Source organism: Brachyistius frenatus, unplaced genomic scaffold, assembly GCF_029030835.1.
Source record: "Brachyistius frenatus isolate BFR_SWC_R1_liver_20210118 unplaced genomic scaffold, ASM2903083v1 Contig_28, whole genome shotgun sequence".
Taxonomy (NCBI): Eukaryota; Metazoa; Chordata; class Actinopteri; family Embiotocidae; genus Brachyistius; species Brachyistius frenatus.
In genome coordinates, this window is record NW_027210627.1 from 1184456 (window position 1) to 1199154 (window position 14699).

A 14699-nucleotide genomic window follows, 5' to 3' on the forward strand; every position below is an offset into this window, starting at 1 on the left:
TCCCACTATCGTCAATAACCGCAATGGACATCGAGCGTCACGGAAAAACACCTTCGCTCCAGCCGTCCATTTGTGATGAAAATCGGATCCCTTTGGGAGATGCTCCTAAGTATGCACAGCAGGTATTTTTCTGTTTGCTTTTTATGAAGGAAAAAAAAGTAGCTAAAGTAATTATATTGTAGGTCTGGGCCTCTCAAATGGAAGAGTACATTAGCTAAACTGGGCTGAGGAAGGGGAAAGTGGTGTTTTCCATTTGTCTGTTGGTATGTGTAAATCAGAGATCGACTGCAGGAATACAGAGTACTGCACATTAGAGTGGGCCGTGTAATAAAACAGTGGCATCGTGCCAAGGTCTACAGCATAATCCTTTATCAGTCTTTGTTCAGTCTATTACATTTTTATACTATCATCATAATAATCCGGAGTCATTGTTTTATCAGGAAAAAGTTCCCAAAAAATAGGATCACCGTGTTGACCCGTAATTTGATTCTTCAGAGGGGATCATCATCATACGCAATATGTATTTTTCCTCTTGTATGACCTGGCCTCTTTCCCACAGCTGCCCTTTTCCCCCACGATTGTGTTGCCAGTTATCTGTGCTGATACAGAAACCTGAGTCACTCCGAGTCCTGCAGAGCATCCACATTCAGCGGGAGGATGAGATAGGAGGAGGAGGAGGAGAAGGAGGAGGAGGGGGACGAGGGCAGACAGACAGACGGAGGGGGAGTGACTCCGACCAGATGCGAATGGCAGAGTGAGGGAGCGGCAGGAAAAGAAAAAGGAAGGTCGGGAGGAGGGAGGGCGTGCACAGGATGAGAATGAGGAGCGGTGGTGAGGGACGACAAGGAATCAGGTTTCTCAGACCCAGCAGCACTACGACTGGAGAGGGGAGGAGGAGAGAGGCTGGGCCAGATTTCCCCTTCAGGCACTCCCAGTCTTTTAAAGGCTCTGAGCTCAACTCGCAGTCCCTGGACTCTCCTTTAAGTCTGGAGCTCAGCGTGCAGGGCCAGCGTGACGTACACACACATCCCTGGGAGAGCTGTCACCTGAAGACTAACGCACCTCTGGAGGTCTCACATCCCTGGGGACATCAGTAGTTTTCGGTAAGTGTCACTCTTTCTCTTGTCGTTTGTCTGAGTCTTAATTTCGTGCTTTCTTCAGGTGCTGCTTCATGCACACTTTGCTGAGGTGATGCTTTTTGTGTCTCATATTTCTGCCTCTGGTTCTAATTTGCTGTGCACGGCTCTCCCTCCCACCGGAGTTATATGTGGATTTTTTTTTTTTTTTTTTTTTTTATTGGACTGGGACGGCCTTGAAATTCTTCACATAATTGTGTGCAGGAAATATGCAGTTCTGAGTAAATATCAGGACACAAATCCCACCACAGCGGGGAGAAGTAGCATTCCCATGAAAACTAAAACTTCAAAACTAGAAGCGTGCACACCAGATAAAAAGTCAAAAGCTGTTGGTTGTCATGTGGCTGTTGATTCCCCAAATCTATCCAGCCAGATTTTCCTCCTGAGTCACGTCTCTGTGTGGTCAGTGAACTCCCTGGTGAAGCGGCTGACGTGTGTGACTCATGTTTCCCAAAATAAAACAACACAATGTGACCTAATTGCAGCTTAAAGGTCTGGATGTGGAGTCTGAAAAACTTCCTGGAAGGAGAATAACAGAAAGTCTTTGACGTGGCTGTGCTAAGTGAGCGCGCCAAAACATAAAAGCACTCGTTAGTTCATGGAGCAAATAGCTGTGGAAAATAAGCCTTCATTCCTTCATGGTCAGTCTGTTTCCTCAGTAGGAGTGTGAGATTGAATTGTGTACAACGGAGAAAGCATTCCTCGTGTCTCGTCAGTCATGCTGTGGTGAGAACTCTCATAAACTTGTGTGTGTGTGTGTGTGTGTGTGTGTGTGTGTGTGTGTGTGTGTGTGTGTGTGTGTGTGTGTGTGTGTGTGTGTGTGTAGAAGGGGTGGGATGTAAAATAAGGAGAATGCAAGATGTGATGTTGTTCTTTCAGAGGACAATGACAGGAAAAGAGGTTTTCTTTTACACAGGAAAACAGCTATAACGGCGTTAGAAAACCTTTCCTCCCCGGAAGCGTTTGATCCACATTTATCAGCGAACAGCAGAGATAGCGAGAGACTATCTGCTTTCACCGACAAGCAGCAGGTCTGTGGGGTATTTGGTGTCTGATTCTGGGTCTCTGACACGTCGCTGAGGGTCCGAGGAGAGATCTGTGCGTCACATTTCAATACACTTTAAGTGTAATTGAAAGATTTTGGACGATATATATGAAACTAACCTGACCTCAGAGTATCAACAGTTGAGCTAAATGCTGATTATTAACATGTATAATGTTAATTGACTTCACCATCTTAGTTCAGTGTGTCAGCATGCCTTTAGTGTCATCAGTTCTGACACTATTTGGGTGTAAATCAAAGTATTGGTCAAAACTGTATAAGATATTTAAATGAGTTTCTCAAACTTTGACCTGTCGGTGGCACAAGATAAAAAGTCAAAAGATCACCAGAGTCGGTGGGATGCATCCTCAGGTCACCGTGAACATCTGTGCCCAATTGTATGGCAATCCAACAAATAGATGGACTGAAATTGCATCCCTGCAGTCATGCTGCAAGTGTTGTTAAAAAAAAAAATACATATTACCCTGTTAATAGCAGTATATTGCATGAAGGCTGTTTTTTTGTTTTTTTTGCAGATTTTTTTATTTATAGCAATCAAAATATTGGTAAATGATCATTTTAGACAGATTGCATCACAATCACATGTAAAAAAAAAAATTAAAAAAAAGAAGAAAAAAAGTTAATCTCCGCTCCTGATCTTCATCTGAGCAGGCTGAGACATGCAGACTGCTGAGTGTGCGATCTTTCCTAACTCAGCACACGGACTACAGGAGATGCCATGCACGCGCCTCTCTTCTTTCAAGATAATGAAAGAGCAAAGATTGATGGCGTGATTGCGTCAAGATTTAAATGCTGACTCATGTTTCTTGTAAATACCCTGTAAGTTAGATGAACAATATGGGCTACTGTACAGACACAGATTGTCTTTGTAACTTCGGCGGTCAGCGGGACAGAGTAGAGATGTACTATTTTGCTCAGAGATACTTCTGCATACACAAAGCTTTAAACCCAAATCCTCCATTTAAAAAGGATTCTGTTATTCCCATATCAGCAAAGTAAAGTCTCCCCCTAATTGATACACCGAACCAGCTGCTCCGACAAACCAGCTCGTCGTCCAACAGGAAAATTGCTGACGTGTGTTTGTCTAACTTTATGAATCCGACCCAAAGAAAACCTCCCGAGCAGAAGTGAGGATAAATATTATTATGTGATCATTTCTATTTAGATAGTCTTTGAAGCGGTTGGATGAACGCAGAGCTTTCGCAAAATGTGTTCAGTTTGAATTCAGGGGAAAAAAATATCTGGAACGATCCACTGACATCTGCTTCTTTTTAGCAGCATATTTCCAACTGGCATGTGTCGCGGATAGAAATGGATCCTGAAGGTTTACGTGAGTGAATGTTACTCTGTCAGACTGAAGATGCAGAAATTCTGATGATTTTGCTGTTTGTATAAAGATTTATGGTATAATGGAAGCTGAGTCGAGAGTTAAATTCCTGCTATAATTGAATTGGATCTAGTTCTGGTCTTCCAGTTCTGATGTCTGTGGTATGATAGGCTCTTGACCTTTGCACAGGTATCCAAGATGATCCAAATGTGCAGGTGATGCTGGCCGGCTCGACTCTGAGGAAAGTCAAGTCCCGCTCCTGGAAGAAGCAGCGGCATTTCCGCCTCCTGGAGGACGGCCTGACCATCTGGTACAAGTCCAGATGGGCCGGGAGAGGCCACTCCACCTGTGAGTGCACAAGCATGTATATATCTTTGTAAATAGGATTGATGGTTTAGTCATGTGATCTGCCCTGGTGATTAAGTTCCTTGGGGTTCAGTTAAAAAAAAAAAAAAAAAAAAAAAAAAGTTAAAAATGTGAACATAAGGGCGCCCTGGTGGTCTGATGGTTAAGGTGCATACGACATTACCGCGACATCCCTTGTTGGGGTCCTGTTTAATGTCATAGCCCTCTCTCCTCCAGTCATTTCCTGTCATCTCCTCTCCTTTAATCTATTCTATGAAGGGAAAAACACGCCGAAAAATCAAATAAAACCTGATAAAACAAAAGAAGCATGTCCTCTTAAGCTGCACAGAAACGATCTTTCCTTTACCGGGACTGGACTCGTGGCTTTCATGGCTCAGGACAGTTTCTAAAATGCTCAATCAACTTCGCTAGCTGTATCCCCAATACCAGTGTTTGTGCTAAGCTAAGCTAACCAGCTCCCAGCTCCATCTACCTGCTGTATAAAGACGTCAGTCCTGTCTCCTCATCTAACCCTCTGCAAGAAAACGAATAAGCGTATTTCCCAAAGAGTCGAGCTGTTGCATTAAGAAGCTCACTTCAGAACAATGGAGCCCTTCACGAACTGATTATCATCGCCAGATTGCCAACAACAGGCTGCAGCCTCGTGACCTCGGTCATCCAAAGACCCAAAGATCCAGCGGTTCACTCCATGAGAAGTGATCAACTCGTTTTTAACCCGGGCCCCCTTTCCCTAGCACGAAGATCAAAGGGTCACCAAACTTTACCTGTCTCACAAAACAAGGGTAAAAGTTCTGATAGTAACCCCCCCCAAAAAAATAATTGCAAAGCTATTACAGATCACTAGAAATACAAATTACTGGTAGAGTGACAGTAATTTAATAATACTTAACAGGTGTAATTCAAGATTTTTACAATTTTGCAAGTAATTGCCGGAGCCTTTGTTCTAAGCATTTACATTACAGTGAATGCAAAGTGCTAAACCCTCTCATACCTTCGAGCTTCAATGCAGAAGCATCTAAAATGCATCAAAGAATGTAAACTAAACGTGGGACTATTTCTTCTTCACGGTTTCGTGCGCTGACACCGTCGCAGTCTCGGTGAGCGAGGTGGAGGCAGTGCGGGAGGGCCATCAGTCCGAGGTCCTGACGAGCATCGCCGAGGAGTTCCCAGCTGACCTCTGCTTCACCTTGGTGTTCCACGGTCGCCAAGGCAACCTGGACCTCGTGGCCGACTCCCCGGACGAGGCGCGGGCCTGGATCCAGGGAGTGCGCAAGCTGATCCACAAAGCCCAAACAATGGATGAGAAGGAGAGGCTGGATCAGTATCCTTTGACAGCGGTGGCTCGGGAACGTAATGGAAAACAGCCGTGTTTATTCTGGTGCTGGCTGTTATCAGATGTTGGCTAATTCATTTCTTTCTCTGAACAAATCTCCAAGTAGTTTACTCAGAACAGGAAACCGTGTCCTCCTCCTTTTTTTTTTTTTTTTATGTCAGTGGTAATATTAACATTTGAGATTTTACTCCACATCTGAGCCGGAGTTTCCCTCAGCGTCTCCTCAGGTGGGTCTGGGACTGGTTTCAGAAAGCGGACAAAAACAAAGATGGGAAGATGAATTTCAAAGAAGTGAGGAAGCTGCTGAAGATGATGAACGTAGACATGAATGAAGAGCATGCGCTCAATCTCTTCACGGTAAGACTTTGAGTGAGACCGTAAAGATCAGAGCTTCAGTCTGTCTGTCTCAGACTTGTTGCTGGAGGTTGACACAGCCTCTAAAAACTGTTTTTCTGATGGTTAGTTTGAGTAGAATTGGCAGAATAATAATTTAAAAAAAACAACTATTTCCGACCATATAACATATCATAATAATAATAAAAAACTTTTCATACAGGAAATGCAGCTCAAAGTGCCTTACAGAAAGAAAATGGCATGCACCGCTTCATATAAAAACGGATATAAAGGAACATAAACACGTGTTTAAAGTGTAATTTAACTGGCAGATGTCGCCAAGCGTGGCAATCTCACGTTCAGCTGCAGTGGATGGCCGTGACTAAATTTCATGCTTTGATACCAGGTTGGATAAGAACAGGTAACAATTAAACGCAAGACATTAAGAAAACAGAATAATCGTTCAAATTCAGAATAAAAAAAAAAAAAAAATAGAATAAAGAAAAATGCTTTTCAAAATATGACGCGCAAAAGATAAAAGACTTGACGCGCCACCCGTCTTTAATTTTTTTTATGAATACAATCTTTATTTCCAAAGATGGCCGACAAGTCAGAGAGCGGCTCTTTGGAGATCGAGCAGTTCGTTCACTTCTATAAGATGCTGACTCAGAGGGACGAAGTGTGGAAGGTGTTCCAGGACTTCTCCGGAGACGGAGAGAAGCTGCTGTCGGACGAGCTGGAGAACTTCCTGAGGACGGAGCAGCACGAGGGAGAGCGCAGCGCCCAGCGCGCGGAGGAGCTGATGGAGCGCTACGAGCCGTCTGAGACAGGTAACGGAGAGGCGGCGGTGCGTCTTCGTGTGCCGACGCGTGTTTATAGACGACAGGCTGGACGTCGAGAGGTGTTGCTCTGCAGCTGCTGTAAGATAGAGTCACACGTGTCCTGTGATAACACGCATAAACTGCTACAATATTATAATTTTTTTTTTTAAATTTTTATTTATTTATTGGAAATAAGACCAGAAAATATTGTTCGTGTTTGTTAGTGCTTGATAACAATACCCCATGCCTGATACTTCTTATATCTGCGTAGTTATTATTAGTTCGTTATTTTTTTTTCTTCTAGTTTTTAAGGTTCTACATTTTAGTAAAATGACTTTACTTTGCAAGGCACATAAAGATTTGCATGCATTTACTATTTAATCAAATACTGATAAGGCAACTCTGTCTTTAATGTTTACTATATCATTTGATATCTCAATTTAGATTCAGAGCAAATTTGGAGAACTTTTGACGTAGAGTTTCTTATGGGATGTTGGTGCTCCACGAGGTTGAAAAAGACATTTTTCTGCTGCTAAAGTTTCTGAATACAGACCGAAGTTGGAGCATTTTGAGACATTCTCTTTGTGTAAATCTTTAAGTCTGTGATTAGTGGTTAAATTGTCAAATTAAAAACATAATTCGATGTAGTTATAATGAATAGATGTGCAAACAGAGTTGAATTAATAGGAAACCAGCTGCGAGACATGCTGCTGTTTGTAGATGAGGTATATGAGAGAAATCATATAATAGATAGTTTTTTTTTTACAACATAACAAAGTGCAGACAACGAAGATTCATCAGCAGTGATCGCAAATATGATGGCAAACTATTGTTGTTTTTTTTCACTGGTAAATGTCAGGAAAAAAAGAAAAAAGTGGTGTAGAATAAAAAAAAAAAAAAAGTAAACAGTAGACTAAAACTTCTTCATTTCCCCCACATTATATTTATTATCATAAATCTATTTTTATTGTTTGTAATGTGAGTAACGGTGATACTTTTAGCAGTTTGATAAGTACGGGCCCCGGTTATTTCTGCCAACCCCATCTGTATCTGTGACCCCTGCGCAGCCATGAAGCAAGGCGCCATGTCGTTAGACGGCTTCCAGATGTATCTGTGCTCCCAGGACGGCTCCATTTTCAGAGCCGAGCGTCGCGATCTTCACCAGGACATGAGCCAGCCGCTCAGCCACTACTTCATCTCCTCCTCGCACAACACCTACCTGCTGGAGGACCAGCTGCGGGGGCAGAGCAGCCTGGAGGCGTACATCCAGTGAGGGCTGCCTGGACACGCAACACACAGGGGCGTTACACGGGAGGGGAGACTCTGCAGATGATTCATACGGAGCTGGGTAGTGGGACATTGAAACGGCGACCCGAGAGATTAGATGGTACCAGAGTTAATATAGTGTGTTTCAGAGAGATGAGACCTAAGCTGACTTAAGGTGAAAGCAAATGCTTAGAAAGACCAATGATACGTTTGTTCATTTGAGACAAAATGATGTCTCGTTTTACGCAAAGTAGTAGATTCAGTTTTGATTGAAAAATTCATAGTGTAACAGCGAAGTGTCATTTTGAACAAAAACAATAAAAACAACTTGGTCATTACTGATGTTTGTGTACTTGCTTGTGTGTCTGCAGGGCCCTGAAGAGAGGCTGCCGTTGCGTAGAGGTGGACTGCTGGGACGGCAGCGACGGGGAGCCTGTTGTGTATCACGGTCACACCTTGACCTCAAAAATCCTCTTCAAAGACGTCGTTTCAACAGTCAAAGAGTACGCCTTCAAGGTGGGCAGCGTCTAGAATACATGAATCACTGCTCAGATGTATCCTCAAGCTTCGTTTTGGCTTAATAAGGTTCTGTTGTCAGGCTAAATTTGTTTTTAAGGGTCTGATTGTTTTAACTCTGTCTGATTTGTTTTAATTTTGTTCAATGTTGTTCAGCACTTTTGTAGACCTATGTTGGGTATAAATGTGCTGCATAGATAAACTGGTTCACCCAAATACACATATTTTATTACTGGTATGCTATTCAGCCGTGCAGCTCAGTCATGCCATAGTCAATTTCCCAGTTACTTAAAGTCATGTGTACCCGTCAGTGTCGCACAGTTTGCATTAAAAATGAGGAAATGGTCCCGCTGATTATTCACAATAACTGGAGAAGAGAAGAGAACACTAATGAAACTCCATTTACCTCTAATTTATTGGATCTGCTGCACGAATCTGAGACACAGAACTCACAACTGGGACAAATTAAAACCAAGACAATCCTCACGACCACACACAAAACTGACAGCAATTTAAAAAAAAATGTATTTTCTCTGTTGAGCAAACCAACCCGACAAGTGCAGATGTAATTTTCAAGGCTTGTCTGTGTGCCCAGAGAAGTGTGAATCCCAGATGCAGTATGTTGGTAACTTTCCCTGAATGTAGCCCCTGCCGACCGGCCCACATGGAAAACAACCAAAACCTTTCTCACGTGTCTTCACTTCTCGGTTTTATCCTCCTTCAAACTTTCCTACCAGGAATATGAGGAACAAACTGTTCAGTGAGGATTGTGGAAACTTCTGCTTTAATGGAAACACGCAGCACTGTTAAACTATCCAAAATAGCCACGTGTTCTTTTTGAAAGAGTATTGTGTCCTACCTGTTTGACAGGCGTCGGACTTCCCCGTCATCCTGTCCCTTGAGAATCACTGCGGTGTGGAGCAGCAGACCGTCATGGCCCGACACCTGAGCCAGATCCTGGGCGACGCGCTGCTGACCACCCTGCTGGACGGACAGGTCCCTCAGCAGCTGCCCTCTCCGCAGGTCAGGATCCGTCCCAGTCCTGTTGTATTTGTGCAAACGTGCAAAGGGAGCACGATTTGCAAAGTTTACCCAATACTTAAGTTTACTGTAAAACCTTTCAGCCCCTTTAGAACAGCTGTGCTTCGATTGAGGCTAATAGCAAATGTTAGCATGCTGACACGGTGAACTCTAATGCTTAACATTTGACCTGCTGAACATCAGCATGTTATCACAGTCACACTATGAGCATGCTGACGTCAGCATTTCCCTGTAACTCAAAGCACAACTACGCCTCAGCGCAGAGACATTGAGACATTAGGACTGTTTTGTTTCATCTTATGATACACTGTTTCAAATGCAGCTTCAATACTGTGTTTTAAAGTTGGACGTTTCAGCTTTTCCTTTTTTAAATTTTTTTTTTATTGTTATGTTACATTTAATCAGGAGGAATGAAATGTTTACAAACAATACCCCGTCCAATCTGAGGGGAAACTTGGCTTCCATTCACAATTCAAAGACATTTCAATACCTAACGGTCAGTCTGCACCTCGTTATCCGTCGTGCTGTGATCCTAGAAGTGCCAGTGTAGCTTTCAAACTCTTCTCCATTAGAGCACTCAGAACAATCGATGCTGACTTGAAGTAATGGCAGATAAATGCTACGAGGAAATTCCACTGTGGTTTTAGCCAATTAAATAGTGGTTGATTGCTGCAGTTAGTTGGAGACAACAGACTGCAAGAAGACGGAATACCTTCACACGTAGTCTGGGTATTGAAGACAACAAAAACAGTTGAATTGAATTGAATTGAATTGAATTGAATTGAATTGAATTGAATTGAATTGAATTGAATTGAATTGAATTGAATTGAATTGAATTGAATTGAATTGAATTGAATCGAATCGAATCGAATCGAATCGAATTGAATTGAATTGAACTGAATCTGTGTCTCGTTGCAGGAACTGAAGGGGAAGATTTTGCTGAAAGCCAAGAAGATTGGCGGTCTAGCAGAGTGTCTCGACGAGACCCTGACAGATGAAGCGAGTGACGAGGACGACATGGCTAACGGTGACGCTGACAGCCCCTCGACAGAAGAGCCACCTGCTGAGAACAGGATTGACAAGGTAGATGTGCGTCGTGCCGTTACCTTTTATTTCTTTCGTTGTTATCAGACGCTGCCTCTTCAGATTTAATAAGAGTGGGAGTGAAGAGAGTTGGAAAGCAGAAACCAGTGAACAACGTCAGAGGAGATAGTGAAGCGAGACAGCAGTAAATGGTGCTTGATAGTGAAGAGAGACAGGAAACTGGGTGACAGTGAGGCGAGACTGGAGTAAAAGAAAGGAGACAGTGAAAAGAAGCAGGAAACAGATATTTAAAAGGCAGAGATAAAACAGAGAAGTGAGAAACAGCATCTAATGTTCTTCTCAGGAAAGTGTGACTTTTTAAACCAGTTTCTCCCCATAAAACTTCTCTTCTTTCAGACAACATGCACGTGCACTTGATATGTTCTCTATCTTCTATATATTCAAATGTATTAATACTAACATATTCTACTGTTGTTTTTTTACTTTTTCCTCTTAATTTAAGCATTCTGCACTAAATAAAAGTATTCAACAAATGATCCACTACTTGACAGTTATTTTTTAAACATGTTTATTATGACAATAATATATCATTATATATAATATATAATTATTTGCCATTTCATTAAAAATTTTGACAAAATAGTGACATTACTTGATTGTGGTATTTGTCCAGTCAAATTTCCGACTTTTATTTACATTTGGTTACAATTTAGTTTATCTGTAAACAAATGATCATGACATTTTAAATTTTTTTTTATTTCAAGTGTTTTTCAGACTACTTCATTTAAAACAAATATTACCAGGAAATTATGGTTTCCATCATATCTTTAAGGCCAATGAGCAGCTTTGGCTCAGATGGCAGCGCAGGTTGCCCCATTAATCATAAGGTAGGTGGTTCAATCCCCGTTTCCTTCCGTCCACATTCTGATGTGTCCCTGGGCAAAACACTGTAAAGTGCTTTGAGACCACTGAGGTGATAAACTGCTACATAAGTGCAGACCAACACTCACCCTCGATGTTATTAATGTTTAAAGTGGCGGAAAAAAGATTTGTTGACTTATTCTGTGTTTTATTCTGCCCACACCTGCAGAAGTCCAAACTGTCCAGGGAGCTGTCAGACTTGGTGGTTTACTGCAAGAGCGTTCACTTTCATGGCTTCAAGCACGCACGGTCTCACGCCGAATGCTACGAGATGTCCTCCTTCTCTGAATCCAAGGCCAAGAGGCTCGCCAAGGAAGCAGGTACCACAACCAAGAGGGAATATTGTTTTATCTGTGTATATTGTTACGTTATTTATAACTGTATATTGAATTGCAGATGGAGAAGCAGGTCAATTTCTCAGTGTTCCTGCCACAGAACTACATCGCACATTTTCTCTTCTAACTTTTCCTCAGGGACAGATTTTGTGCAGTACAACACACGGCACCTGAGCAGGATCTACCCCAGCGGCCTCCGGACCGACTCCTCCAACTACAACCCGCAGGAGATGTGGAGTGTGGGCTGCCAGATAGGTGAGGGGGGGGGAGAGAGAGAGAGAGAGAGAGAGAGAGAGAGAGAGAGAAGGTCGCCCTCTTCTGGTTACACAAAAGGTTTAAAACAGCACTTCATGAAAACAGACATGGTCTATGCCGTCAGTTCAAGCATTTACAATGAGTAGTTACATATGCTGTGGCTGCTGGATAAAAAGCCTTTTGTTTCCCCAATGCAAAGGTTGCGGTGCACATTTTGTACAACAAATTATTAATAAAGGAATGCAGCAATTTAAAAAAAAAAAAAAATTTGGGGGTGTTTTAAAAGTTCAGCATGTTGCAAAATCTTCTTAACACACACACAACCGCTGCCTTTGTACTGAAACAATGTGTTTTATCTAACATTCAACAGTTTTGTGACCACTTGACATTCAGCGAGCAACATGCAGTTGGATTTTCTACTGTCTAATACTGACTCATGATTGAAACATAGTCCAGCTATTCTCAGTTTTTTGACACTTTATACTCTAATATTACACAAATCAATGCTCCTGTTGAATAAGCATTAAAAAAAAAAAAAAAATTCAATCAACGACTTACAGTTAAGCCCAAAATCATTCATACCCATGTCAAATATTCATGTCTAGTGTATCTATTTTCATGTTTTGTTTTACATTTCTATGAAAAATATCATGTCCATAACGTAAAGCAGCCACTCTGTGCAACCAGGAGTGCTCACTCAGCTTTTTGGGTTTTAGCCATGACTTGCAGTGCACTTGATATGGACTAGAAAACTACTGCATGAGCTGTTTGTAGTTGATTAGAACGCTGCAAATTTGGGACATCGCCATTTTAGTAGAAAGTGTATATAAAAAAAAATGGAAATAGTTCAGATTTATTAGCAACATCTAAAAAATATGTCTTCCAACATTTTGTCACTTGTTTAAGTCAAATACAGATGATGAAACCTACTGATCAAATAAAAATTCACTAGACATGATAATTTGACATGGGAATGAACAATTTTGGGCTTAACTGTAAACGGTGAGTACAAAACAATCTTCCACATAAAGCTCTCAACATCAGCAACAGAACAGGACAGATGCTTCCTGTCACGCTGGCAGCATCTACTTTAGATGTAAGACAGTCTTCAGCCGGACTTTTCACATTAACTTTGACAGCTCGATAGATTCTCAGTCTGGGAAATGACGTGATGCAGCCAGACATTTCATTGCATTATTTGCCCTCTATCTCTTTTCCCAAAGTGGCCCTGAACTTCCAGACGGCCGGCCTGGAAATGGATCTGAACGACGGGCTCTTCAGGCAGAACGGCTGCTGCGGCTTCGTCCTCAAGCCCGACTTCATGAGAGACGGAAACACTCAGTTCAGTCCAGAGAAACCTGAGGAGCGGCAAGGCCACAAACCACTCCGCTTGTCCGTACAGGTACAAAAGCACACGAAAGTCCGGCTGGTTTGTAGTTGAAGTGGATAAATTTATGTGATAGATGTGAGGCGAAAATGTCAGAAAACCAGTGAAATGTACAGTAAAGTGAATGTTTGTGTGTTTATCAGGTGATAAGTGGGCAACAGCTGCCGAAGGTCAATCAGAAAGAGGGCTCGATTGTAGACCCGCTGGTCAGAATGGAGATCTATGGAGTACCACAGGACCAGGCCAAGGAGGAGACCAGTCACATTAACAACAATGGTGAAAGAGTCTCCCGTATTTTACTCGCATAGATGCTTTTGATGACACTGCGAGGGAAAGGTTATTGAGAAAAGAAGAAGAAATGTCGATCTAAAGAGTCCCATCCCCTTCCATCTGCAGGTTTTAACCCGGTATGGAACGAAACTCTAAATTTCGTCGTCCACTCGCCCGAGCTGGCGCTGGTTCGCTTCGTGGTGGAGGACTACGACAAGGCGTCCAGGAACGACTTCATGGGGCAGTTCACTCTTCCTTTCACGTGCATCCAAGCAGGTGAGGAAAACGTTCAGAGAAATATCAAGATAAATTCTTAGGTTGTGTTCAATTACAGACAAAAGACAAACTCAAAGGATTAACAGCACCAGCGAGCTGACAACCCAACTCTTCCTCTTCCTCTCTCCAGGATACCGTCACATACATCTGCTGTCTAGAGACGGGACGGCCATCCCTCCCGCTTCACTCTTTGTTAACGTCAGCCTTTCAGAGCTCACATGAAGAAGTCGGATCTGAGGATGTGAAGCCAGAGCTGGTCACCAGACCTGACGCGGAACAGCGAACAGCACACACGCCAGTGCTTTGCTCTGATTTTGGGGGTTACTTGCCAGATTTAAATCGGGTGCCAATCTGAACAAATCAACAGGCAACATGTCAGGAATCAGACTGTCGTTTGATTTCCAGCATTAAAAACGGGGGCACGTTGACCGCCAATAATGATTTCATACAGCTCATTCGGCGTTATCGTAGGTTTAATCCATCCATTAATTTCATGAAGAAATTAGACATCTTGCCCAGGTAGTACTATGAAAGATTTCCAATCTGATGTCTGCCTGAATTTATCTTTAATGTGCAATATGTGCAAGTTTTACGCAAGTATTTCTTTTTAAGAGCGTTCCAATATTTCGAGTCTAAAATGTGAGAGAAAATAAAGGATTGCTGCATGTTTGGAATGTCTAAATATAAATAACAGTACTGAAAGTCTACAGTCTGTGATTTTAAAATTAAATAATGTGAAAATATATTGCCAAATATCTATTATAAATCTAGAAGATCATGTGTTCATGCATGTTTACCTGCAGTCGAACTGCAAAGTGCCTGCTTGAATGACTCATTTCTATTTACTAATGTTGAAATTCTACAAACTTGTGTTGTGTATAATGTATTTGTATGTGTATATAGGCATGTAAATACATGCAATAAACTTTCTGAATGGTTCAACGTCGGTGAGTAAAATTCAGTGATTCGTTTTAAACTGCAGTTCTTTATGAAAAGACATAAAAACTTA

The 14699-nt window shown here is 42.1% G+C and overlaps 1 protein-coding gene across 3 annotated transcripts; it reads left to right on the plus strand.

The window, feature by feature from the left end:
* The first annotated feature begins 770 nt into the window (after nt 1–770).
* On the plus strand, nt 771–14621 carry plcd4b (phospholipase C, delta 4b). Of its 3 annotated transcripts, none has more exons than XM_069698806.1 (16): nt 771–1103; nt 3475–3529; nt 3716–3874; nt 4985–5213; nt 5453–5582; nt 6157–6388; nt 7447–7648; nt 8017–8161; nt 9032–9184; nt 10121–10291; nt 11337–11487; nt 11641–11757; nt 12981–13159; nt 13288–13420; nt 13541–13690; nt 13821–14621. In XM_069698806.1, the coding sequence occupies exons 2-16, from the start codon at nt 3511–3513 to the stop codon at nt 13910–13912; spliced, it is 2262 nt and encodes a 753-aa protein (XP_069554907.1). In that variant the 5' UTR covers nt 771–1103; nt 3475–3510; the 3' UTR covers nt 13913–14621. The 3 variants fall into 3 exon arrangements, with proteins under 3 accessions (XP_069554907.1, XP_069554908.1, XP_069554910.1); XM_069698807.1 differs by having other exon boundaries at nt 3478–3529; XM_069698809.1 differs by having other exon boundaries at nt 772–1103; nt 10121–10285.
* The last annotated feature ends 78 nt before the right edge of the window (nt 14622–14699 follow it).

What these genes read in the sequence shown, in the direction of transcription:
- plcd4b (XM_069698806.1), top strand. An exon ending in GAGGCTCGCCAAGGAAGCAG is followed by an intron (nt 11,488 to 11,640) that starts GTACCACAACCA and finishes ACTTTTCCTCAG; the next exon opens with GGACAGATTTTGTGCAGTAC. An exon ending in CAGTCACATTAACAACAATG is followed by an intron (nt 13,421 to 13,540) that starts GTGAAAGAGTCT and finishes TTCCATCTGCAG; the next exon opens with GTTTTAACCCGGTATGGAAC.